Raw genomic sequence first — 25,362 nt, 5'->3', positions numbered from 1 at the left:
AGTGAGGCATAGGACAAGCTCTGGAAGTCTAGCGACGGACGACCTGTTTGTCCCAGGGTGGTGTTCCCTGGAAGTGTAATAGGTGTACGTTGTAATGTTTTGGTTCACACTTTGGCATAAGCACTCAGGCAGCAGAATATTGTAACAGATGCATGGGATGTTTGTGGAACAATGTAGCTACCAGATGGGAAGTTCCTCAGGGGATAATGGGATGTGAATACTATGGTATCGCAGCCTAGAAGTTATTCCCTGAAAGGTCAGTTCAACTTCCCTCTGGATTCTCAACATATTTCCCATAAATTTCCTTTCCCTGGCGGTGTGGGGGTAAGGCGGGAATGACCATTTTCTGATCACTTTATGATCACCATTTTGAGTGTTGGAGTAAATAAATAAATATATTAATTGATGCCCAAGTATTAAGACTAAAATATACACGTTTTAAAAGTGACTGTGGTAAGGGTTATGAATGTGCACATGATAAAGCACAAGGCCCACTCAAGGGTGGTGTGCAAATTGTCTTAGAAGAATATTGTATAGGACAAGCGGGTATAGAAAAGGCATAGCTGGGTAAAAGCATCTTTTCATAAAGGAAATGTATCCAGGTATTAATGAGTAGGTGTTTTACTGTGAGGTGCAGTGCATGGTGGTGCAGTGGTTAGCACTCACACCTCTGGGACCAGCGTTCGAGTCTCTACCATGGCTCCCTGGTTGTGGAGTTTGCATGCCCTCCCCATGTCACCGTGGGGGTTCCTCCAGGTACTCTAGTTTCTCCCCACAGTCCAAAAACATGCTGAGGCTAAGTGGAGTTACCAAATTGCCCACAGGTGTGAGTGAATGGCATGTGTGAGTGTGCCCTGCGATGGGTTGGTGTCCCATCCTGGGTTGATCCCTGCCTTGTGCCCTGCGATGGGTTGGTGTCCCATCCTGGGTTGATCCCTGCCTTGTGCCCCTAGGATCTTGACTCCCCCCCCAACCCTGAATAAGACAAGTGACTACAGAAGATGGGTGGATGTTTTATTGCGATTTGTAATATGAAGTGTATGTTTTACCTTATCTTGTTTTTGTGCAAAAAGGTTGCCTTAACCTGATCTAAAACAAGTGGAAGGTCACGAGATATTCAAAATATGACCTTCACACGTGAGGAATGTGAAAATGGCATGTAACTAGCCAATAACAATTAAGTAAAACAACCAGGGATGATTGAGAAGGCAGCCACCTGGTGACCACAGAAGAGTTTCTTGCTGTAAGTTTGTATAAGTGAGTGAGCTGCCCTCTGCTTTTTTGGGAAATACTTCATGACTTTGTCTGAAATCTCCAGCCAACTCTTTGTTCCTTTATATTTTCTTCACAAATTCACATATTTGTAAATTGTAAGGTTATAGTTTCAAGTTCCAGGATTCTTTTGCTTTTGCATCACTAAGACAAAAAATGTAAGCCCATAATCTACTTCAGTAAAACTACCAGCAATGGGTAAAAGTTTACATATACAAGATACAGACAGTATGTCCCTTCAGATAATTTTTTTTTATGACATTTCAGTACAATTCTAACATTTATTCTAAAACATCCTACAATTTGAGACAGTATGTATATGCGATCACATACATGTTTTTCATATATGAAATGCATGGTTCGTTTCTTCAGGCCTCGCTATGCTGGACTGACACCTCCAGGCCAGATGAGGGCGCTGCTACTTGAACTTTCGATTTTGATTGCTACTAGCATATAATTTATTTCCTGTCTGTACGCTTCCCAGATCCCCTTTCCTGTTGGATGTAAATACGATCAGCTCAGTGCATGTTCCGTTACTGATAAAAATACAAACATGAAGAAATTTTTTGAAGATATTAAGAAAGACATCAAATTCAAGTCGGCAGGACCTGGAAAGAAACTAAATGAAGACAGTAGGTAAATACTTTTCAGAGACATAAGCTGATTCAGTTGTTTCTCTGTGCACTTTAATGAGCAGATGGAAGCTTATTTACTGTATATTTAGGCCAGTTTATTGTCCATGTTGGTAGAATGCATAAGTTGCATGATTAAAAGCGCTTGTTTCCCTAGCTGTACAGATAGCGTTATTTGTGAAATCCCTGTAGTATGGATTCTTTTTAGAATATCGTAGTTTATTTTGTGTCGATTACTTTTTGCCTTTAAATAACATCATGAAACTCCGGAGACAGAAATCCTTCGATGGCATGACTGAACAAGGGAATAAGCCTCATTTATTCTCAAGTTTGTGAACCGCGCTATTCGTGTTTCGTTGCAGTGTTTTTACCACTTTGGTTTGCTAATAGATACTCCAGTGATGTAAAACTGACGTGAAACTGATGATCTTTAAAGCGAACGTCGTAGTGTTTATGTCGTTGCTCTATATGTAGGTCATTATGAATCTTCTACGTGGATACACTGTTTGTATTGATTATGTTTCAGTCCGGTACACTTTTAAAGGTTTGCCTTTTTGTTGCGTTTTCTATGCGAAGCCTACAAAAAAAAACCTATGATCACCAATGTAGGTCTGCTTTGTCCTCTGTGCCTAGCAGCTCTAACCCGCCGGTGGTGCAGAGCAGTGCCCCTGCCAAGCCCCGCCATGCAGTTACAGAGGGAGCCCAGAGAGCAGGGGCTGCAGCCCTGGCTAGGATAGAGCAGCAGCAACAGTACCGGCCTCGGCTTCAGACCTCGCAGGATGCTATTCGCAATCAAGGTGTATTGCAAAAGATACACGGTTCCCACAAACTGCACAGAAACAAGTCTTGTAGCTATACATCAGCTATACATGACCTACAGAAAATGCATGCTAGTGCCTTTAACATGTACTGTTGTAGACCTAGAGACACAAATAGTAATCATACACATCAGAGGAAAGGGCATGGAATGATATGCAATAGCTTTTCACGCTAATGAACTCCGCTGGGTGGTTAATGTTTGTCAGTAAATTGTTTGTGATTCTGATCGCGTCTCCTCACCTTGTAGTGAAGAAGGAACTCGAAGCAGAAGCTGCAGTAGTAGCAGGCGAAAAACCCTCAACAGATATTGAGGCAAGGAAAAACCTGTTTATTCTTGGAGTTTGACACACAAGCTCACTAAACCTTGATCGGTATGTGATAGTGTCATTTATGACACGTTCTTTCCTGCAGGGCACCAACATTCCAGTGAAGGATACAGAATGTCTTTCTGTGTCGGGGGTGTATTTTAAATGCCCTCTTACCGATGGGGTCTTTAAAAAGAATGAGAGGGAGCCTCGTATTAAAGAAGCTATTCTCATGGTGGGTACCTTCATCTAATGCTCTAGAAGTGGTACGCGATTTACATTTAGTCACAAAGTTCACCTCCAGAGCTCTTGTAAAAAAAAAAAAATATATATATATATATATATACACACACACAAATTGTCGCAACTCATCACTGCTAAGAATTGTTTCCCTTTGAATACATGTGGAATATGCATTATATGATTTTAAAAATCTTATCACCCACTTATTTTCTTCTAACAGCATTTTGCAAATGACCCTGTGCAAGCCTCTATCATGATGATTCATACTTTCAACAAGGACAGAGAGAAAGTGAAGGCTGCTGTGGAAATCATCTGCAGGTGAGGGCCGTGCAGTCTGAGATTGAAGATGTAGTTCTGAAGAGTATCGGCTTGTACGGCAGCGTGAACATACTGCTTCAAAGATTCCTTGGCTCCTCTTGTATTTCCTGGCCAGGTATCTGGACAACATTTGTAAGAACCCAGAAGAGGAGAAGTTTAGGAAGATCAAAGTCAGCAACAAGATCTTCCAGGTGAGTGAGAGAATGTGAGAGTGGCCCACAGCAGGTTTAGCGTCCCACTGGGTTTCTTGTCTTACCTGTTTTTGTCCATGCTTGTCTTCAGGAGAAGGTCAGTTGTATGGAGGGATGTCAGGAGTTCCTACAGGCTGCAGGATTTGAATTTAAAAATTTACCCTTGGAGGGAAAAGGTGAGTTGGGGGGGGTGACTGGAGCCTTGGGCAGTCAGCACATGGCACAGCATTTAGATATACGGCAGTATACCATTTTATCGTAACACTGCCCATCTTGTTCATAAGTTTACCCGTTTTACTACATTGCTTGTATTTCTTGCGATTCACCTGCCCTCTGCTGGTCTGGCAGAGTATCTTTGCCGTTCACGAGTGACTACCTACAGTACATCCACGGGTAAATGTGGACTCTTGCATACATAGTACAACAGCATATGGAAAAGTGAAGTATGAACTGGGCTTAATACACCAGTGCTACCATTGCTAGGTGATGTCATTATACCCAATTTATCAGTTGACAAATTTTGTCAACTATTTTATTACAGATTATTACTGACGTTATTTATTAGTTGTCAGAACCCTAATTGGGAGTGAATGCTCGTACATCCTAGATGGTAGTTCATCTCAGTTGTAAGTTATTCAGATAAATTTATGTTCATCTGAAGATGCAACTGTAAGGACACTGGTGGCATCGTTCTCCTGAGTATGCATGTCCCTCCAGAGGGCACAGAGGAGTTCCTGGTGCTAGTGGAGCAAACTTCCAGCGAACTGGAGAAACTCACACAGACGAAGGACCAGCTTCAGAAAGGGGAGCCGCTGCGAGCTCAGCTGGAGCGCCAGCCGCAGGCCTTCCGGCCCTCCCCAAACGCCACGCGCTTCGAGCTGCCCATGGACTTCTACAATCTGACCGCTGAGGAGCTGAAGAGGGAACAGCAGCTCAGGTGTGGAGCCACTTCCAACTATCTGCATGAGACCGACAGTATCACAGACGAGTTGGGTATCATCGCAGCTTTAAAATGTTTGTCAGGATGGAGACAGTGGAGAGGAACGCGATGCTCCGGACGAAGGCCATGCGGGAACGTGATGAGCAGAGGGAGAGAAGGAAGTACAACTACACCCTACTAAGAGTGCGCTTTCCAGATGGAAACATCCTGCAAGGTCTGTAACTGCTCTTCCAGGTGTCGATAAATGCTGCCGTTCCACTCTATTCATGCTGATGCGAATTCTAACATGACAAATAATAAATTGCATATCACTGAAGTCCATTAGGTCTAGGAAGGGTTCTCCAACCCAGCTCCTGGAAAGATTTTCTTTTTATAAGACGACAATTTATCCCTGTGGGTAAGTTCTGGTACATAAGCATCTCCAAAAGTCCTCTCACCTGTAGTCAGTGAAGACATGTGACGAAATGAGTTTGAAGGTTGTTTTTTTTTCCTGTTTGGATGCTGCAGGAACTTTCCTGGCTAGGGAGCCAGTGGCAGCCCTTTATGAGTTTGTGCGAGAGTCACTTGTGGATGGATGGCAGCCCTTTGAACTGATGGCCCCCGGGGGGCAGAAGCTGAAGGATGACGAGACATTACTAAACGAATGTAATCTGGTGAGCACTGACAAACCTCTCTAAGATTCAGGTGCACGAAAAAATAAAAATTCAAATAAAAGCTTTCAGGACCCAAAAGGGAACCTGCAAGGAAAAAGATGAGTCCTGGTGAAATTAGCGTGGTGGGTGTTTCAAGATACAAAACGCAATGATTTGCCTGAGTTTCAAAGTTTCACCAGTACCTGGGGGCCATATCCAGATGAGAAAATTTGCTTCTAGGTGGATGAATGATGCACCTTTTTTCAATGGGATGCTCACCAAGCACTGGATCAGTCAGATGCTCCAGGCAGGAGGACAGTGGAGGGTGTCTGATTGCATTGAACAGAATGCATAGAACGATCTCTTACACATTTTCTTCCTCAGGTCCCAGCAGCTCTCCTGACGTTCTCCTGGGATACTGCTGTCCAAGCAGATATCGCTGCAGCTGGAGGACATTGCACCTCTCTGCTTAAACCCGAACTACTCGAGAACATCAGGACCCTGGTCTAAGAGGCACTACCCATACGCCAGCCCCCCCCCCCCCCCCAACCCCCCAACCCCCCAACCCTTTGTATCCTGGGACTACTTTGCTTCCTACCACGTTTTAAACGGTCACAATTTTAGCACCGGATTTATTAGTCTAGTGAATAAATCGAGAGGTGTGTCCAGTTTTGTTTTTCGGTTACACCTGTATACCCACCATTGTCTTAATGAAAGAGCCAGTTTAGTGGTTCAGACCCAGATGTGTGGGATTCTAGTCAACACTAATGAAATAAAGCATCAGTAGTCAGCAGTCTGCTGATGTAGTATTGCAGTATTGTAGTTTTACTCCTGGAAGGACTGCGATGGACATGGTCCTGCAGGTGCCGTCCTGCCACTATAGCTAAGCAATCTTATCTACGCGATGACATCACAGGATATGATTTTTCAAAAAGTAAAATGTCAGCTGACTCACATCTGTTCATTGCCATTCCTTCCAGGATTGGCCATGTTCGAAATCCAATTGAGTCTTGGTACATGGTTATTTAGGCTCTGCCTTGTACCGTTTAGCACCCTTGAAGTAGTACTGCTGTGCAAAACTCCACAGAACCACCAGAAAGGCAAATCTGCAATCATAATGCCGACTAAAATCTGAACGCTTACCTGAAAAACAGCTGCATGACGTCGGACGTTAAACTTGCTGGTTAATTACAAAAGATCCGTATGGCTCTAATTATAACATCACACAGCAAACTCACGAAGAACTGCAGAAACATAAAAGCAAACATTTTTGTTCAACAGAATCTGACCATCACTTGAATCTTGTAGGGTCAGATCCCTCTAAAATGAAGCAGTTCATTCAAGTTCAAATGCTTAGACTGAATGGTGACTTAACTGAGCGCACCTGAAATTCAAAGCATACTGACCATGACTACGCCCATTGAGTAATGGGATGTAGCAGCTACTAATGGTGAGAAGCTATAGATAATCTTGGGTTTTTGTGTTTATACTTTGTTCTGCTCCTGGTCCCATTATAAACATTTAAAACTGTTGTTTTCTTGTTTATGCTCCAGTTACATAACTTTGTTTCAACACAATACTAAATTATCTCTGCTAGCCCAGAATGCACTTTATCTCACTCTGGTAACTTACAAATGTACTTATTCGCTTTTATTGTGTTTAAAAACTATGTATATATATTTGACATGCCTGAGGTTTGTATGGTGGTTTTAAACTGTCAAGGTGACCTTTATAACAGATTTGAGTGTTTATGATCTTATCTGAATAAATCAAAATGTACAGCAACTTTGTACTGGGATGAATTAAGGTTAAAAGGACAATATTTACTGTAAAATGAAACCCATCTACACACTCATACATTCAAACTGGCTCATTTAAAACAACTTTAAATGAGCATATCAGCCAGTTACCTGTGCAGAATCTTGAAATGCTGTACGTCAGGATTTTTAAAATAATGCTTTATTTCAAAATTTTCCTCTTAGACATTTTAAGTCACAACTGCAAACTACTCTAAGCATCTCTGCCACTAAAGATTAAACAGTCACTCAAGGAGGGAATGGGCCCATAATGTCACCCCCAGACCATTACTGAAGAGCACAAAATGGAGGCTTAGAATAGTACAGTCTGGCGTAGCAGCTTGGAAGGCAAATGCTATCTAGCATTTTACAAACCCAGTAAACTAAAATCAAAACAGATTCATTGATTTCAACACAGCCGGAGTGACAAAACAAGCGAGGCATGTAAAACTGAGATACATTTACTCAATTTTTTTTAATGACGTAAACCAGTTCAAGTATTTTGGAAACATCTGTGTACAAAACGACATAAAACAAATTCTTATATATATATATATATTTATATATAAAAAAGCTGGACCAGCAAATCTGCTGGCAGCTAATCCTCTGGGCATGGAGACCCAGACACCAAGACTCCCGTCAGGGACGCCTCCCTCAGTCCATCCTGCTGAAAGCGAGCAGGTCTCACACCACTTCACACGTGGGGTCTGACAGCCTTGCCAATGCTCCGGCACTGGCAGTCAGGGGCAGATGTTCTCATTTCGGGTATAAATGTGGCAGTTTGGCTGTGGACATTTTATCATCATTATTATTATTATTTCAGCTGAGTAATACTGGAGTAGATGGCATGTGTGCCTCCTTGACTGTAGCCCCAGATCTGACCAAAACATTTTTTAGGGTAAAACCCTCATGCTGTGGCAGGGGTGGGGGCCTGACAGGACAAAGCGCTAGCAGCGGGTTCAGAGGTCGCTACCTCCATGAGTTCTTTTGTAGATCCTGCAAGGGAGACGAACGTTACTCAGAGGTGGATAATTCAGGTCCAGAAAATAAAAGTCCAAACCAATACAAATCCAAAAAAATAAAAGTTCAATAAGTATCAAGATTTTATTTCAACCAAACAGTTGAGTATAAAGAGTCACGGAGTGCTCAAATGGTTGGTCGAAACAAAATCCTGGTCTGGACTTTTACTCTGGACCTGAACTACCCACCACTGTCAGTCATACCAGATTTGTGCACAGAGCTGAACGTTCTAAGGATACTGATAATCGATTATAGCAGACAAGTAGCCCAGTGTCTAATGGCCGATTATTGCATTTGTCAGGGAAATACTTTATGTGTGGCTTAAGCCTAAGATAAAGATTTGGCTTTCAGTTCAGCATTTTAGCCCATGTTTCCGATGCATTTAAAAAAAAAAAAAAACATTAGTATTTAATTCCTTGTATGGTACATGAAAGTATCAGTATGTAAACATTTGTTATAATGGTCTGTGAATTGCTTTAAATAATTAAATCTGGCTCACAGACTGATCATTTCCCACAGAGACTATAAACGATCAACACCACTAATCAGCACACACCAGTGTTCAAATATCTCCAAGTTATCTTCATCTTGGCACATTTTTTTGTTGAAAAAATGTAACTATTTTTTAAAATTAAAATATTGCATTTTTTTTAAGACATTGCCCAGCCTAATGTGTGCACATAAAACACCTCCCTTGTCCTAACAAAACGCTCAACCTACCAGGATCCATGCCGATGATGATGCAGTCCGTCTCATCCTCATCATCCTCAGTGTCTGCCTGGAATCCATCAGTCTCCATGGCTTCACCCTAATAGAATGTGCAGATCACCATATAGGTCAGGATAAGGAAAATAAATCCCATTACCAGAAAACACTAACTTCTATATTTAAGGGCAGTTTTCCACAATCAAAGATGAAATTTTAAAACAGTACAGTACTATAAACTGGCTTATTTCCAATAGTCTAAAAAAACCCTTATCCACAGTAACACTAATTTCAGTTTAGTTTAAACTTCTGGATGATATTAATCTTGCGTGCCCCTATATATAGTTTATTATATGAACACAATACAGACAGAATAATGCAAGATGCAGTGCATATGAAGAAAACTTTTTACTTTGCTGTTCCACCAAAGAATTAATGTTAAAATGCAGATTTTTAAGGAGCAATTAAAACAAAGCCACCTGCCATTAAGTAACCTAGAAAATAAATAAGGGTTAATGCACAAGCTGTGCATTATAAATTTTTTAAATGCATGGCTGTGGAGAAGAACCATCGTGGAGTGCGTTTAGAAAAGTATAATGCGCGACTGTTTATACAAAAGGTTTCCACACAGTTGACTTGCTGCCAAGTCTAAAGGCCAGTCTTTATGTACAGATGAGTAAGCAAAATATGGACTGTGGTATTCAGCATCGGTTTTAATTCAGTTTTATCTCCTAGTATCCAGTTGCATTACAGGTAAACAAGACACACAGCATCTTGTTTAGGCAGGTTAAACAGGAGTGTGAAGTATAACTAGACTACAAACAGATTAAATAAAATTATTTACTAACGTAACTACTGACCACAGGATCTGGTCCTCAGCCTGAAGTACAGCTGTTATCCAAGTGATCTGTAGTGATTTCTTCGCCTTTAGTTTCCGTTTAGTTAAAATGAAAGATTATAACCGTGCCCTTTTTTTCTACTGTGATTTGCCTGGTCGCCACTACAGTATGTATGGGGTCACAGGAAATGAATCACCACTTCAGACAGGAGAATGACAGTGCAGTGGTATAAAAGCAGTTAATGAAATTTACTAATACAGGATTCAAGTGGTATGAGGTTTCCCCATAAAGAAGTCAATGTGGAAAATATTGTACAAATGTACATGCACATGCATGCCCTGCACACACACAGCTGAGGTAAACACAGCTGATAGCACATATACAGTGACACATTATACTCTGGTTCTGACAGATTTTAACTCTCTCACCACTGGAGCTCTTATTGTCTATCCCAAAGGGCTGAGCAACCTCACAGACATAAACCAGCAGCTACCAGAGAGCTAAGCCTTCCAGAAGATTATGCTACCATTACAAATAGTTTTCTGATATACCGCAGTTTATGCCAAGCTGGTCCCCGGGAACCCACAGACGGTCCACATTTTTGCATCCTCCCAGCTCCCTGCCAGACAGTCCACATTTAAAGGGAGCCGGGTTGGGAAACACTGTGCTATAGTTTGAAATATAATTTTTGACCAAGATATTTTACAGTTGTGCATGAAAGGGGTAGGAATTTAACCATCCATAAATGGTTTAGATGAATTCTACTACTATCTATCGCTACTTGAAAAGCATCAAGTTAATATAAATTTCCTATTTATGATTTGTTTTATGCCCCAAACTTCTCAATCTCTCTCAAAGTAACTATGAGGAATTTTACCCTCAGTCAGGAATTCACTTTTTCCGCAATAGAAGTACAACATTTAACACTGTATGCAAGCTTCTTATACTTACCAAAACTATCACCTATAAAAGCGTTTCATGTAGGACAAGGTGTATGCAGGAATCCTGATGTGGAATTTAAGACTAAGACCTTTTTAATATCACTTTAAAGCTGAATTTATTACCTTACTTTAAGCAGAAATACGCTTTACCAAAATCAATAACAATATTTACACTACAGTGAGTACACTTAGGGATGGGCCGTTCCACATTTTTTCAGTTCCAAACTTCCAATCCAATTCCAATACACAGCTGCTGATACCTATCTTAGACTACCTAAAATTAAATAATGTATCAGAAATGGATTGGTCACATATACCCAATCCATCTAAATTGGTCTGGATCAGTGCAGATACTGATCAGAATATCAGATCAGTGCATCTCTAACTACACCCACTTTTCATTTCGAGTTTGAATTAAACAATTGTGAATAATAAATCACACTTTTCAAAGTGACAATCAAGGCACAGGTGTCTATGAAACTTCAATCACAACAGGGAACACTTCCAACACAGTTTGTTGCTGCATCCACAAACGTGGGATGAAAACCAACAATGCAAAGAAGAAACCATATCTAAACATGATCCGGAAACAGCACTGACTTCAGCGGACAGTACCAAAGAGTATCTGCAGTGAAATGAGGGTGCATTAGTGCCCTTGGCTTGGGTAGCTCGCACATCTGGGAAGGCACTATTAATGCTGAATGATATATACAGGTTTTGGTGCAACATTGCTGCCATCCAAACAATGTCTTTCGGAGAAGGCCTGGTATATTTTAGCGAGACAATGCCAAACCGCATTCTGCGCGTATTACAACAGCATTGCTCCTTAGTAGAACAGTCTGAGTGCTAGACTGGCCTCCCTGCAGTCCAGACCCCTCACCCATTGAGAACATTTGGCACATCATGAAATGAAAAATGACAAAGGAGACCCGGAACTGTTGAGCAGTTAATCCTATATCAGACAAGAATGGGACAACATTTCACTTTCTAAACTCCATCAAATGGTCTCGTCAGCCGCCAAACGTTTACAGTGTTAAAAGAAGAGCTGACGCAACACAGTGGTCAACATGCCCCTGTCCAAAATTTTTTGAAACGTGTTGCAGGCATCAAATATAAATTGAGCATATATTTGTCATGAAACAATACAATCAGTTAACGTATGTTGTCTTAATTATATTTTCAATTAAATATGGGTTTATACGATTTGTAAGTCATTGCATTCTGTTTTTATATACATTTTACAGTGTCCCAACTTTTTTTTTTTTTTTTTTGCAATCGGGGTTGTACGTGGCCACACACACACACACACCCCCACCCACACCCACACAGGGCAGGAAGCCCCACACCTAGAATAGGTATGTATATCTTTGTATGAATTCTCCATTCCCATTCATTTCTGTGGACAAAACCCTAATCTTATGACTATGACAACCTTAAAGTCAACCCAGCCCTAACCCATAACGATAAGTAACCGAACAAAATGCAAGACATTTGACATTTATAAAAATGAGGTTTATACTGCGAGTACCTGAAAAATGTCCCCACAAGGCAAAAATGAAGACGTTTCACCCCCCTCCCTCCCTCACACGCACTTTAGGACATTAACATCCAATTTTATTTAGACTTACCCAAAAGTGCAAAGAGCAGAATAAATGGAAATAATACAACTAAATGAGAATAAACATATCCAATAAAGTGTGGTTTAAGCAATGGGCTATGAGGGACACCACTTGATTTTCAGATTATGTATTTACATTCATCTTTATTAATAATTGCACTGTGTCCATTACCCCGGTGACTGTAAGCGAGCAACTGTTATTGAACTTGAAATACACGCGTGAACATTCAAATACTCAGTAAATTTCACCTGTCATCTAGAAAACCAAGGGGTGTGCAAAGGGTTTCCATCAACTTAAAATACTGAACCAGTAATTCGTCAATGCAGAGATCACCACTTTAGATTAGATTAACAAGATTTAATACACAAAGTGAAAGGGCTTTAAACACAAAAAAGATCAATGTGCATCTCTGCCAGTGGCCAAAGGTCTGCAATTAAAAAATGATTGGCTTGCTTATTGAAAGATCTTAGCAGGAAAGGCTTGCAGGCTAAATTACGTCTAACAAGTGAACTATCTTTCGTAGTATGAAGGCAGTCACCAGGTTATGAACAAGGTTTATTCTAAAGTCTGTCTTTAAATTGAATATGTAGCCAAGTCAGAAACGGTACATACGGTTCTTATTTAGCGTCAGTTAAATGTTTGTCTTAGTATATATTTTCTCTCTATGCATATAAAAACACACATGAAAGTTTCAAATGCATTGTACCATCTTAAAAACAACAGTACATAATATAGTAAGAGCACTACATACGATACTGTATTGAAGAGAAAGCAAATTGAGTGTCGGTATACAGTACTGTAAAAAAATGAAAGAAACAGTTCTTAAAACAGTTTCGATAAACAGAAAAAGAATGATTAAAGGTTAATGCTTACTCTCGTTGCATAGAAGTCTTGCATTAGTGAAGGGGCATTTCTGAGGTAACTTTACAAGACCATTAAAACTGAAGCCGTTTTCAGGAGTGCCACAAAGTAGCTTGTGTGTTCATTATTACGAACCATTGTATTTAACTCAAAGCTTTATGCCAGTTGTCCGCAAGTTGAATATTCTTATTGCACTGAAAAGTAATCCGGCTAAACAGACTTCTTAGTACACCCAATAAGAGTCAGTTACATGAAAACATAAAGGAAAGATTTTTCAGCAGACTTAATATGTTTATGACCTCAAAAGATTAATGCCTAGTAAACAAATTTAAGACTTGACTTTTGAAGGCTTGGTTCAACTCAAAATTAAGACTTTAATACCACAGAAACCCTGTAAAAACCAGATTCAGAATCACATAAATCCCCTAATTAACTCTGCATACGCCCACAGTAGAAAATACATACATCATCCATCTCATCTTTACTGTAGTGCTTTGCTAACTTCACTAAAAGAATGACAGACTTAAAAGCCCAGTGTGATCAAGAAATCGTAAAGCACAGCCACAGAAACACAGCTTGAATGAACTGCTTAAATTAGCAGAATTCAACCAAAAATAGACATTTATACATTTATATCTTATGTTCTTATTTATTGACTGCTAAGTGTAAATGAGCTTTCCACTTGAGACAAAGGTCCCAGCTGACTGATTAAGTTTATAATGGCTTGTTTGCACCAGACAGCTGCACTATGCTGCTGATAGAAAGAGAAATTTGTGCATTAATCACTACTACAGTCTCTTAGAACAGGTTATATTTTTTAACCTGCTTTGGTACTCTCTCCATCCAGCTTACACCATTTTGTTTTAAACTTCAGTCCACTGGAGTACTGCAGTGTGAGAGGCATTTCATTATTTTAAAGCTTCTTCACCTCAGCCTCCATACATCAGTAGCAGTACTGAGCCTGTCAATCATCAGATCGTCAATCATCACCTCCCCAGCAGGGGGTAGCAACTTCTGCCCCAGCTGGCATCTATAGATGGTCCTACCAAGTCTACTTACTCCCCTAACTGCAAAACCTAACCCCCAGCAACCCCAATCTCAGCATCTCTGATCTTCACCACAGTGTGGAACGATCTATCCCCACTACCCAGCGAACACTAGCACAAGTTAAGCACAAGGGATTCATCTAGCCATACTGTCACCATGATTGTACTTCCATGGGGCACTTGGAAATAAACTTACAATTCTTTCTACCTTAGATTACAGCATCTACTAGGGCTGGACGAAACCATATCGATATATCGCGCATGCGCAATAATCACCAGGACTTCAGATGACAGATGAAGCATTTGGCCGGACGCCAGCTTTTTGGTACTATACGGACATTTAGTAGTATGGCTTAAATATTAATGAGATGCGTTTTGTGATACCCAAAAGTTAGTAATCTGTATAAACTTTATGTTTCTTAAATTCGATTAGCGGAGCACACCACATAATACTGTTTTGGTATACCACGGTTTGGTATACTATGGTTTGGTACACGGTGAAGTCGCGGTGAAGAAGAGCAGCCACCACATCGTTTAAAAGAGGAGATCTTGTGGATAAACAAGGTAAAAAGACGTCGGCGGTGTGGTGGTACTTTTTGCAGTTCAATGTCTGACACCTATTAAGCATAAGGATATGCCGTATTTATACTAATAATGACTTTTGGGTGACATACAAAGCCTCATCAATATTTTAGCCATACTACTAAACTGCTTAAATTGTGGGCGTAAATAAATGCCCGTATAGCACCGAAAAGCTGGCGCTTGGCTCTAGCATCTACCCTCCTGGGCAAAATAAAATGAGCCAAAGCTTAACGTTGTGCAATTTGGTTTTGACCCATTTTTTGCCCCACGGTGTATACGTTTTACAACGTCATTGTTTTAATGCACTACAACACAGAAACGCTAACTGTACATTCACAACATCGGTAAACTCTTAAGTCAATTTGGGGATATGGCATGAGGCACTCGGTCTTTGCCTACCTGCTCCGTATTGGCACACTTCTTCATGAACTTGGTGATAGACATGCTGCCTGCACTCTTTCTTTTGTTGGAAGGGGTGTTGGAGGCAGACTGAGGGGTGGTCGGAGAGGTGTTCGGGGCACCACTGACCCCTGGACCTTCTTCACGCGTACTGTGAGCCCCTGGGGTAACGTAGGTCCACTGGCAGGGAATGGGCAAGGCCTCCTGGTCAAAGCGTGCAAGCACCTCAGCATGCACGTACCAGCAGCAACGGCGGTAGTTGGCCCGCTTCTCATAAACGGCAGACTCCTTGATGAGCTTCTTCAGACGAATTCTTAAGGATAAGAGGGGGATATGATTACACTAACCAGTCCCTATCAACTTTCAGATGTAGCCTACATGATAAAACCCTTCCACATACTGAAAGCTGACCGGGGTGCCACTGCATGCAACACTGGGGTACTCTACTGACCTAGCTGATTGGGCTATTCATTACACAGATGTTTTTATGGTACATTACCACTGACCTTTTCGCAGGTGTATTACAAGTACAACTGTGTGAATACGTCAACATTCGGGTTCATTACAAACCTCAAAACAGCAAGAATTTATAAGTGAAATTACTATATGCATCACTAAATAGATAATTACATTAAAAGGCAAAAATACATTTACACTGGTAAAGGTCACTGTAAAATGTATGAGTTTGTCCAATGCAAAAAAAACTGTTGTTGTCCAAAACAGTTTGAAAAGCCTAGAATTAAGATACTGAAAGTGAAACATAAAAACAGATTTTAAAGCACCGCAGAGATGGTACCTTTTTGGGACATTATCGCTTTGAGGACTGTTGGTTGGTGATGGAAGCTGCTGACGGCAGAACTCCTGGAACTCCGTGATGATCACCTTACTGCTGTTCACGTTGCCGTGCAGCAGGGGGAGGAGGGCACTGAGCACTGAAAATGAGCACAGCACACCTCTGCGTCAACCACGATGAGACGAGATGAGCTCGTTGGGAAAAACAGACGATTAGAGAACGAGGAGCCAAATGAAGATTCAAAGGAAGAGGGAACTTTGGAGAATGAATAACGTTGAGCAGCGGTGCACTCACTCTGCTTATCCAGAACTTCCCGCGAAGGCCCCTCCGGGGTGCTGGGCTCCTCTTTGGGCAGTGGCTCCAGCAGGCAGACGGCATAGGGCTGCAGCAGATCGGCCTCCAGCCCCTCACTCTCCCAAGTGCAGCCCGTCACCACCGCCTCTAGCACTTTGAACTTTTTCTTGGACATCAGCTCGTCCCACTCTCGAGCCTTCAGTTTCTGCCGCACTTTCTGCTTCTCTGGATCACCACCCTCCTGGAGAGGCAGAAACTGCTATGATTCTGAGACTGACTGACTGACTGCAATATTGTAAACTCACGCAAACTAAACCCTAATGACTATGATCTGTCAACACGAAATGCAGTGAACTGTGAATCTTGAATAAAATCAAATACCTCTTCTTCCAGTGCTCCCTCGCCATCTGACAGATAACCATGTGGTACGAAAAATCCATCGTCGTCGTCGTCATCTTCACCACCCTCCTCCTCCTCATCCTGTCGGAATACAAAGACCTCTTAGCAAGGCTACCCATTCAATGTGAAAGTATCATACTCCCCCATTCCACTACCTGACTTACAAAGTTGCCCGATAGCTGTACTGTTAACAGTACACAACATCTTTTCTTATCATCGGGAATCTTGAAATCATTGTGGTCTGCACACGCCATGACTGATCAGCCACAGGCGGTCACACGTTACAAGATCTTTCACCAAGAGGAATCCCTGTCAAGTATGTCTGGTCTCTAAAGCATGTTTTGTTATGGAAATACGCGAAAAGTGACACCATGTGGTACCACGTGAAAGACAGGATTTTTGGTGCAGCCATGCTTGTTTATGATGAACAACGCCTACCCCAGGTTTCCCCTAACCGAGTGCCTTACACTCATTGGCTGCGGCTTGTCACTGCACTCACTGCCAGTGGCAACTGGGTCACAACACTTTTCACATTACAGGATTTGGAATCAAGTCCAGATATTTAATCTGCTATATATCTGACGGGTGTCTGGGACACACTGGTGAGTCTGTCAGATTGCGTCTTTGAACACTTCACAAACAGCGTTCAAGGGTTGATTTGCCAATGTGGAGCGAACACGGATTTGTCTCCCATCTGGGGCTTTTGTTGGCAATCTGTCAGCGAGCAGAAAATCGGGGCTAAAATTGTGTAGTGCATACTTACCATTATACATTAATCTTCACTGATTGCTTTGCCTATTTTTTTTAAGCCCCCATATTACAGAGGTATCCAGGTCACTACACCATGGTTTCCATGTTATAGCAGCACATGGTATGCAGCACAGTTGCAATACTACAGTACCTCACAGAAAATCTTGGGGCACTTGCTTAATTTAGTAAAAATACCACAAATTTATTGGTTTTACAGTAAAAATCATTACTTTAATCTTTTGTTTACAAAACATATCACACTACAAACAACCATTAAGTTTAAAAGTAAAACATTTATTTCAAGTAATAGTAAACTATAGTTACAAAAGATGTTCAGAGTTAAATAGTTCATTGACAAGGAGTCCCTTTAGGTGCTTTTTAATTAGTAACACCTTTGCAATAAAAACCAAACATTTGTAATTAGTATCACTTTGGGAGCCAATGACAATTGTAATTTATAGCAAAATGGGAACAGTATCGAAATATCGACACTATAAAGATAGTCTCTGCAGAAGATGTTACAACTTATGCTTGTAAATGGACCTTTGTTATGAAACAAATAAATTAGAAATATTTTTACAGAATTAAGTGTCCCAAAAAAACTGAGCATTATGGTGGATAGAATATTATATACATAGAAAAATCAAATTAATGAAAGGGAACAGTTAAAATGTGTCAACCTAAGGCCTAGAACCTAGAGCCAACTCACCCCTTCACTGTGAGAGAGAGATTCCCCTGGCTCTTCCTCCTCCCATTCTTCATCACTGTCAACCTCATAGTCCAGCAGTTCCTAGGAACACAGGAAGAGCTCAGAACATTGGAAAGTCTCGACGCTAAAGGAAGAGAAATGATCGTGGCCTGGAGTCTCACTTTGTCCTGTCGAAATGGACAGCGAGGAGAGACGACCAAACTCTTTTTACTCCATGTACCCCAGTAGGCTGGCCGATAATTCTCATGGAACTGCAGGAGTTTCATGCGACCACAGTGCTGCCGATCTGGTACACAATCTGGCTTTGGGCCTTCTATCAAAACGACACTGTTCCAGGAAACAGCACAACACAAACAGACACTTTAACTGGGTGGACAACACACTTAGGACAAATTGATGAACCATCTGTTGCAGAAATCAGCGGAAGTAAATGGATAACTACTTTGACAAACACCTCGAAACAATATAAAATTTACGAAAAGGCCATCTGATTTCAGTTTCCCATTTCTCAGTAAGAGTACTGTAAACTCTTAGGCTCTTACAGGCTAAGATTCAGTTTTTAAGTTATGTATTTTACCATGAAAATAAAATTACTAAAAATAGACTCAGCAACACACACTGTAAACGTGCCCTGAATTATGTATTTAAATGAGCAGCTTGCCAGAATATACTAGTTGAGGCATCTTCTAAAGACACGGAAACAACATTGTTTCATGTATTTTTAATGAGAGTTATTACAATTTTAGGAAAGGAACTGAGGAAACAGTTAACGGAACCTGCAACTTCAAAAATGTTATTACAACAAAATTTGACAAAACATTCCCACAGAATGAAAATATGTACTAAATACATACTATTATAGACACATACATGAAGAGCTCTTTTACACTGACACCCAGCAGTGCAAACCACCCCGCATACTCTACCTTTACCTGAAAGGCTCAGAGTGCCACAGATTGGTTCGGCCCGATCTGCGGGGCTTGTGCCTCCGCAAATCCCTCAGGCCGTCCAGGGTGACATCTGGTTGAGCCAGGTACCGGTCCAATGAATCGAGAACCTCTTCCTCGCAGACCACGCGGTTCAGTGGCGCCAAACACATGTGCTCCTTGATCTCAAAGGGAGCGAATTTCCCACAGGCAGCTGCCAGTGTCTGCAAGGGAGATGGAGCGGGATGACAGGACAAACGGCACATTACACACATACGGGCCTAGACACAAGTGCAGCTAAGCCGACCTCTCAATGAGCACCCAGGTACAAGAGCACTACTCAACACTATCATTATAAACGGCAGAACAAACCAGCAAGTGATGCCCGCTTACTTGAAGGTTGCGACAGTACAATAACCCAAACAGCACGACGTAAAACAAAGCAATATCAGCCAGCATAACGTCTCAGCGCTGCCTGGACATCTCACTACTTTGTCAATTATCTGCCTCAGTCAATCTCAATTTTGTGGGTAGATCTTGAACAAAAAAAATAATCCTTTTTAATCAGTTGACTGTCCGGCTTTGCGCCGCATCTTCCACGCTTCTTACAGACACAGAATTCAAAACCTTACATTTATTATTTAATTATTTTTTTGGTACTTGTTATAAACTGAATCCAGATGTGCGTAGTTATTGACGAATATGATAAATGTTAATCTGTACCTAAAACTTTTGAAACTTTAATAGTAAAACCAATTAAAAGCACTTTCGATAATGATTCATTTTCTTTTTTCTTTTTTACATAACTTAAGTGTATTATAATGCTACCCGCACTGTTTCTTGTGAAGACTGGTTAAGTGGTTACATGATTAATTAACAGTACTACATACCAAAAAAAAGCACACAATTACATATTGTGGATCGTGATTATAACCAAAAGTATCGTGACTATCACCCACTTGCCCATTCGGTTTTCATCTGCAGTCATGCTCCCTGCCCCTCAAGAGTGTTGGTTGTGTGATAGGCGAGTTAAAATGCTTATGGGACGCATGTATGTTTTTTGGAGATTCCTTAGTGTGGGATGAAGACGATACATTCGCAGGGGGCATGGAGAACAAAAAGCTGTTTCTGGGATAGTTTTTCTACGGACATTTAGAATGACCAATTTCATTTGACATTTGCAGAGCCAATTTTATTTGAAAAGGTCATTTAAAATATTTTGCTTGCAGAAATTGAAGTTCATTAAAGTGTTACAAACATGGTTAGTCTGCTAATTATTAGACAAAAATAATAGAATCGGCACTGACAGATAAGGCTTAAATATAAAATCATACGACTGGTGTATACCTAATGTTTATAAGTACAGAAGACCAGGGACCATAAAAATCTTACCTTTGGGGCCTGCTGGGTTTTGGGCTTCTGTAGAAACCGGGTGATCTCTGCTTTCTCTGCTTTTATTCGCTGAGGGGAGAAAAAAAAATATATGTATAGCTTTTTAAATTGATGCAAGTTTCTTAATATTTTTTTATTAATAGTACATTATAAAGCTTTTGTATTGTTTTAGCTTTGATTGCTTTTATTTAATATTTTTTTCCTTTGATTACTCATTGTATTTTGATTTGTTTGTGGATTGACCACCAGTATACCAAAAAAGTTCCTTGTGTGGTCAACCTACTCCGCAACAAACAAAATTCTGACTGTGGTAGAATAATAAAAATGAAACTGAAAACTTTCACCTTGGTAACAATGTGAACTTTTTAAATTAAGCACCTTCCCCCCCCATTTTAGTCAGTCGGAAATGTGATTTGTGATTTTAAGAATTCAAGAGCACACAAGGCACATGGACAAATATAACCAAACAAGGAAGTCTGTCTCACATCTTTCTCTTCTTTCAACCGTTTTTCCTCTTCTTTTTTCCTCTTTTCTTCAAGTTTTGCTCTTAGGAATTTGGGGGGGGAAAAAATCACAACCAGAATTCCATTATTTACATTTCATACATCCAATATTACAATATTCAATTGCTTTTGGTCAGTTGAAATATTTCCTCCCACCAAGCAGAAAATCACAGGCACTCACTCCTGCTTTACTTTGCGCTGCTCCTCCTTTGCCCGCTGTTTCTCAGCCTTTTCTCTCTCCTCCCTCTCTTTTTTCTCTCTCTTTTCCTTCTCATCTCTCTCCTTTTTCTCTTTTCTCTCTCTCTCACGCTCCTCCTTCAGCCTGCGTGCCTCCTCCCTCTTTTTCTCTTTGGCTGCCTGGGCCTCCTGTCGCAGCCGATTTCGCTCCATGCGCTGCTCCTGCTGTTGCCGGCGTTGCTCCTCTGAGCCCTAAATAAAGGGCATCGGCCAAAACTTTGCACATTTTGCCTGTTTACTAAACATGCAGAAAAGCAGTAAATCACCTGCTGTTAAACCACCAATAAAGAAGACATTTTGTACTTATGGGAGATTGGGAAGATATTGACCATTTAAAAACTATTTCATAGCTTTAAATCGTTACCTTTAAAGAACGTCTTTTTACTTTTTCCTCACTTGCGTTCGCATTGGTCTTTGGTCCCTGTGGAAATTTTTATTTTATTAAAGCCAAGACTTCACTTCATGACTCAAATTTGAAATTAACACCATACTTCCTGTACAAATTACTATTCTGCAAATAAGACCTACCAATAGGATCAAATCAGAAAACTAAGATAAAAACACTTGAACTACAATATCACGCTACAATTATAAGACTGCGGCAAAACATTGACTCACTGCTGAAGGCGGAGTGCATGTGGTTTTGGCAGTCTCTGGTGAACTCTCCACCACTGATGCTGAGCTGACGGATAATGGGGACTGTAAAGACTCATTTCCATGGCTGGACACCTCAGCCTCTCCATCCTCCTCAGGTTCAGAGACAAGTAGGTGCTCCTCCTGTGCAGAGCCTGACTGTGGATTAGACGCTACGTCTGCAATACTCTCCAAGCTGGGCTTGGTACTGGAGTCCTGAACAGGCTCAGGGTCTTTTTTCGGCTGATCTTCTTGCGTGGACGGTGCAGATGCAGGAGGGAGCAATGCAGCTGGCTGCAATGTGCCATCCACAGAGTTTGAGTCCTCAGTGAGGTCAATGGTTACAGCGCTGCCCAGCGAGCAGTTTCTGCGACTCATAAAAATGTCCAGGGGCCCCCGGCCATTCACCAGGGGTTTTTCACGAGGTAGCGGCAAGGGGGAACACTCCATCTCATTCTCTCCATCCGAAGCCTCAGTTTTAAGGTTAGGGGGGGCAACAGTGCTCCGTGACTTTTTAAGTTCTCCATTTTCCTTAGGGACTGGATTTAGACGTTTGAAAGGAAGGCGAGCTGTGGAGAAATCCCTAATACTTACTTTTTTACTTCTACAGCATAAAAAGTTAAAATACGAAAATGGAATACATAGACCAGCATTTACATAAATTAAAAATCGCACACAGGTACTGAACTTGGCTGCAGCTACACTAACTGCATACCTTTAAATTATGAGTGAGAAATTTAGACCTCTTTCATATAGATTAATTTTGAATATTGAGGCCAACGTATTTGACATTACCAGGCAAAATGACAGATTGGTGAAGAGAAGTAGCGCAGGTGTAATGAAAAGGAAACATACCCTGAACAAGCTTCTTGAGAGCAGTGTTGGACTTGTCCTTGCACTCCATACCTGCAAGAGACAGCGAAACCTAGTCTATGAACTTGAAAATCGAGTGAGCTTCTTAAGTGTTAACATGAGATCGGAGGCCATTTTGAAGAGTCTAATCTTACCAGCTTTCCTATTAATGTATTGCAATACGTAGACAAAGCCAACCTCTAAAACTAGTCATTGTTGTACGACAGCGGTCAACACCTGTTTGTTCACGCGATAACAAGAGCTGGCAGTCAGTTCGCTGTGGATGCCCTTAAATTTCGACAAATCCGCATTACCCACTTTTAAAATACCCGTTCTGAAAACATCTTTGACACAGGGTAAAAATGCCAGTACCGGGCACATGACGAGACGAACCGAGATGCAAACCGGACAGAGCAGCAACAAAAAAAAAGGAGAATTATTTGCTTTGCTCTCCCGCCAGAAGTACGTAGGTGAATGAAGGGCCAAGGCGCAGGCCCAGACTCCGCGCTCCCACGTCAGGGACACCGCAGCGCCGCAAAAGCCAAGAAAAGGCGTCCAGGAGCTGGGACATTGGGCGGCCATCCCTCGACTGTGAGATCGAAAAGCTGCCAATTTAACTCGGCTCCGTACGAAGCGGAAGTATGCTTGGAAATACTCTCAAGGGGGGGAAATGAAATAATTTCTGTCACCCGAGCGGACTGTTGCAATGCGCAAATTAATGAAGTAGCTAGTCAGATACATCCCCACCAAAACTCGATTCCCGCTCTCGAAAATCTTAAACATGACCTGGTGAATTTTACCCGAGTAAAAAAAAGAAAGCAAATAAACTCATTTCTGTTGGCTACCACTTAGAGACTTGAAAACAAAAGGGCGCATTATGCCAATCAATGAAAGAGAGGATGGCCAATAATTTACACCTTAATAACCCGTCGTGGCCCACTGGTTAGAAGAGAAGGCCATTTTAAGGACAAACAACTTACTGATTCACTAGTAGGAAGTCAACAACATGATGACAATCGAACGTTTTACAGATAGTTCAAGATAAAAATAAAACTACGATAGTTAACGAGTAGCTCAATAATTAAAACATAAGCCCAGAGAACATTATTTGTTCATCTGAAGTGTATTCTTAGGTCTTACCTCTGCTCCTCGGGATGGTCGGCAAAGGCCCTTCCGAGGACGGGTCTTCCGCTGCTAGCATCACTACCATCAAAAACTTCCTTTATACTAGGAGCAACTTTAGCGCAAAAATACCTGTTTGTAAATATTCCAGCAGTGCTATTTCATTTGTTTTCTCCTCTGAAACAATATCTTTTACAATAAAGTGTAACCGAACGACAGCAATATTATTACTTTTACTAAACAAATCTCTTTCGCCTGCTCCTAAGTGTTTCCCTTCAGATCCAGGCAAACCACCTCGCGCTCGTCAGTCTGAATTGGCGGGAGCTTTTCGGCAACGCCAAACCCTTCATCTGATTGGCGGACGCGCTAGAACGTCATCGCGTCCAAGAGCAAGTCAGACATTTTTCTTCTGGTTTCGGAGCTCCGGAGCCATGTGACCCCGCTGAAAGTTTCGTGCTGTTTACGACCCCCCCCCCTTATACAAAAGGAGGGTGTTTTGGTTTCTTGTTTCAACCGACCCTCTCATTAATGAATTCGAACTATAAAATATATGCTACATATAGTAATTGATATATTTCTGAAAAATCTGTATAAAAATAACAATGTTCAAGACTATGAATCACGTAGGGTTTCAAAACGAAAAATCAGCAGGGTTATGTATCAAGTTCTGTTTGACAAAAAAAAGACAACATGACTATAATCTAAAGGTAAAAGAACTATGAAAATGGCTTCCATGTGGCTCATCTGTGTATTCCGTGTCCCTCCTTACAATATGAACTGCAGGGTCTCAATTTTGTCATTTAGTTTGATATGCTTTTTTTTATCTAGCAAAATCAGTATGCAATGGTCGGCCAAATTGATGGATGTGCAAATCAGCGCGCAAACATCTGAACGCAGAAATTATTTAAAAGGTTTTGTTTAAATTCCATATCCAGGCTCTTTAATTTACCATATACAAACAATTCAGGCAATTCAGAGTCTATGGTGTTGGTAATACTTCCTAAGTTCTCCTAATGGTTTTCTGGCAGGTGACAAACCCAATTAATTCAAAATGCAGTTGATCAGCAGAAGACAGAATAAAGAACAAATCTTAAGGGGAGGAGAGAAAACAGGGAAGATGGGACAAGTGGAAAGGAGCAACCAAAGCCTACCAGCTCAAAAAGAGGGATGTCAGGTTTTACCTAGTTACCGCACAGTATTTTTTCCTCATTAAATCATACTTGAAATGAAGTATTTTAAAAATTGTGTTACTCACAGAATCTATATAATTTATAGGACTCTATGCACCTTTCCAGCTTAACGGGTCTGCTTTGAAATCGTAAGAGTAACGACGAAATTTACTAAGCACGGACGAATGGAACGAAGTAAAAAGTAAATTCGTTTCGCCAAATAAGTAAAAGGAAGTTACTGATTTGTTATTTTCTACCACGATCAGTACAGTATTTTCTGCTTGCTGCTATGCGAATCTTGTAATCCTCGTTCATATTACGTTGTTTCATTACATGGTAGCCATTACCTGTTGCATTCGCATATGCAGGACAATCGCTGTCTAAAGTCACGCGTCTCGCAAACACGCGCCACTGTGCTTTACT

General features: G+C 41.1%; 2 protein-coding genes across 8 annotated transcripts; one reads left to right on the top strand and one right to left on the bottom strand.

The window, feature by feature from the left end:
- The first annotated feature begins 1,736 nt into the window (after positions 1–1,736).
- Positions 1,737–5,894, top strand: ubxn6 (UBX domain protein 6). 4 transcript variants are annotated; one of them, XR_002842020.2, is made up of 11 exons: positions 1,737–1,908; positions 2,538–2,701; positions 2,971–3,035; positions 3,135–3,263; positions 3,492–3,589; positions 3,705–3,780; positions 3,872–3,956; positions 4,498–4,717; positions 4,804–4,934; positions 5,038–5,117; positions 5,228–5,359. XR_002842020.2 is itself a non-coding variant. In XM_023844135.2 (11 exons), the coding sequence occupies exons 1-11, from the start codon at positions 1,826–1,828 to the stop codon at positions 5,860–5,862; spliced, it is 1,320 nt and encodes a 439-aa protein (XP_023699903.2). In that variant the 5' UTR covers positions 1,738–1,825; the 3' UTR covers positions 5,863–5,894. The 4 variants fall into 4 exon arrangements, 3 of the variants coding, with proteins under 3 accessions (XP_023699904.2, XP_023699903.2, XP_023699902.2); XM_023844135.2 differs by lacking the exon at positions 5,038–5,117 and adding an exon at positions 5,737–5,894 and having other exon boundaries at positions 1,738–1,908; positions 2,541–2,701; positions 5,228–5,373; XM_023844134.2 differs by lacking the exon at positions 5,038–5,117 and adding an exon at positions 5,737–5,894 and having other exon boundaries at positions 1,738–1,908; positions 5,228–5,373.
- Positions 5,895–7,599: 1,705 nt separating this feature from the next.
- Positions 7,600–25,343, bottom strand: chaf1a (chromatin assembly factor 1, subunit A (p150)). Of its 4 annotated transcripts, none has more exons than XM_023843861.2 (16): positions 25,287–25,343; positions 22,652–22,702; positions 21,782–22,365; positions 21,528–21,584; positions 21,108–21,355; positions 20,909–20,969; positions 20,424–20,492; positions 19,038–19,255; positions 18,267–18,432; positions 18,106–18,186; positions 16,629–16,727; positions 16,248–16,503; positions 15,957–16,092; positions 15,161–15,473; positions 8,889–8,976; positions 7,600–8,144 (listed from the first exon to the last, which is right to left on the bottom strand). In XM_023843861.2, the coding sequence occupies exons 2-16, from the start codon at positions 22,698–22,700 to the stop codon at positions 8,056–8,058; spliced, it is 2,514 nt and encodes an 837-aa protein (XP_023699629.2). In that variant the 5' UTR covers positions 22,701–22,702; positions 25,287–25,343; the 3' UTR covers positions 7,600–8,055. The 4 variants fall into 4 exon arrangements, with proteins under 4 accessions (XP_023699629.2, XP_023699627.2, XP_023699628.2 ...); XM_023843859.2 differs by lacking the exon at positions 25,287–25,343 and adding an exon at positions 23,789–23,992; XM_023843860.2 differs by lacking the exon at positions 25,287–25,343 and adding an exon at positions 23,789–23,992 and having other exon boundaries at positions 16,248–16,488.
- Between the last annotated feature and the right edge of the window lie 19 nt (positions 25,344–25,362).

This window comes from Paramormyrops kingsleyae, chromosome 15 (genome assembly GCF_048594095.1).
Source record: "Paramormyrops kingsleyae isolate MSU_618 chromosome 15, PKINGS_0.4, whole genome shotgun sequence".
Classification (NCBI taxonomy): Eukaryota; Metazoa; Chordata; class Actinopteri; order Osteoglossiformes; family Mormyridae; genus Paramormyrops; species Paramormyrops kingsleyae.
The sequence above is the reverse complement of the archived record's forward strand: the minus strand, read 5'-3'. Positions and strand labels throughout refer to the sequence as shown.

What these genes read in the sequence shown, in the direction of transcription:
- ubxn6 (XM_023844134.2), top strand. Translation starts at nt 1,826, where the DNA reads ATGAAGAAATTTTTTGAAGATATTAAGAAAGACATCAAATTCAAGTCG. An exon ending in GGATGCTATTCGCAATCAAG is followed by an intron (nt 2,702 to 2,970) that starts GTGTATTGCAAA and finishes CTCACCTTGTAG; the next exon opens with TGAAGAAGGAACTCGAAGCA. An exon ending in TTTACCCTTGGAGGGAAAAG is followed by an intron (nt 3,957 to 4,497) that starts GTGAGTTGGGGG and finishes ATGTCCCTCCAG; the next exon opens with AGGGCACAGAGGAGTTCCTG.
- chaf1a (XM_023843859.2), bottom strand. Translation starts at nt 23,858, where the DNA reads ATGGTAGTGATGCTAGCAGCGGAAGACCCGTCCTCGGAAGGGCCTTTG. An exon ending in CATGCACTCCGCCTTCAGCA is followed by an intron (nt 21,585 to 21,781) that starts GTGAGTCAATGT and finishes AAATTTCCACAG; the next exon opens with GGACCAAAGACCAATGCGAA. An exon ending in TAAAAAGACGTTCTTTAAAG is followed by an intron (nt 21,356 to 21,527) that starts GTAACGATTTAA and finishes CCCTTTATTTAG; the next exon opens with GGCTCAGAGGAGCAACGCCG.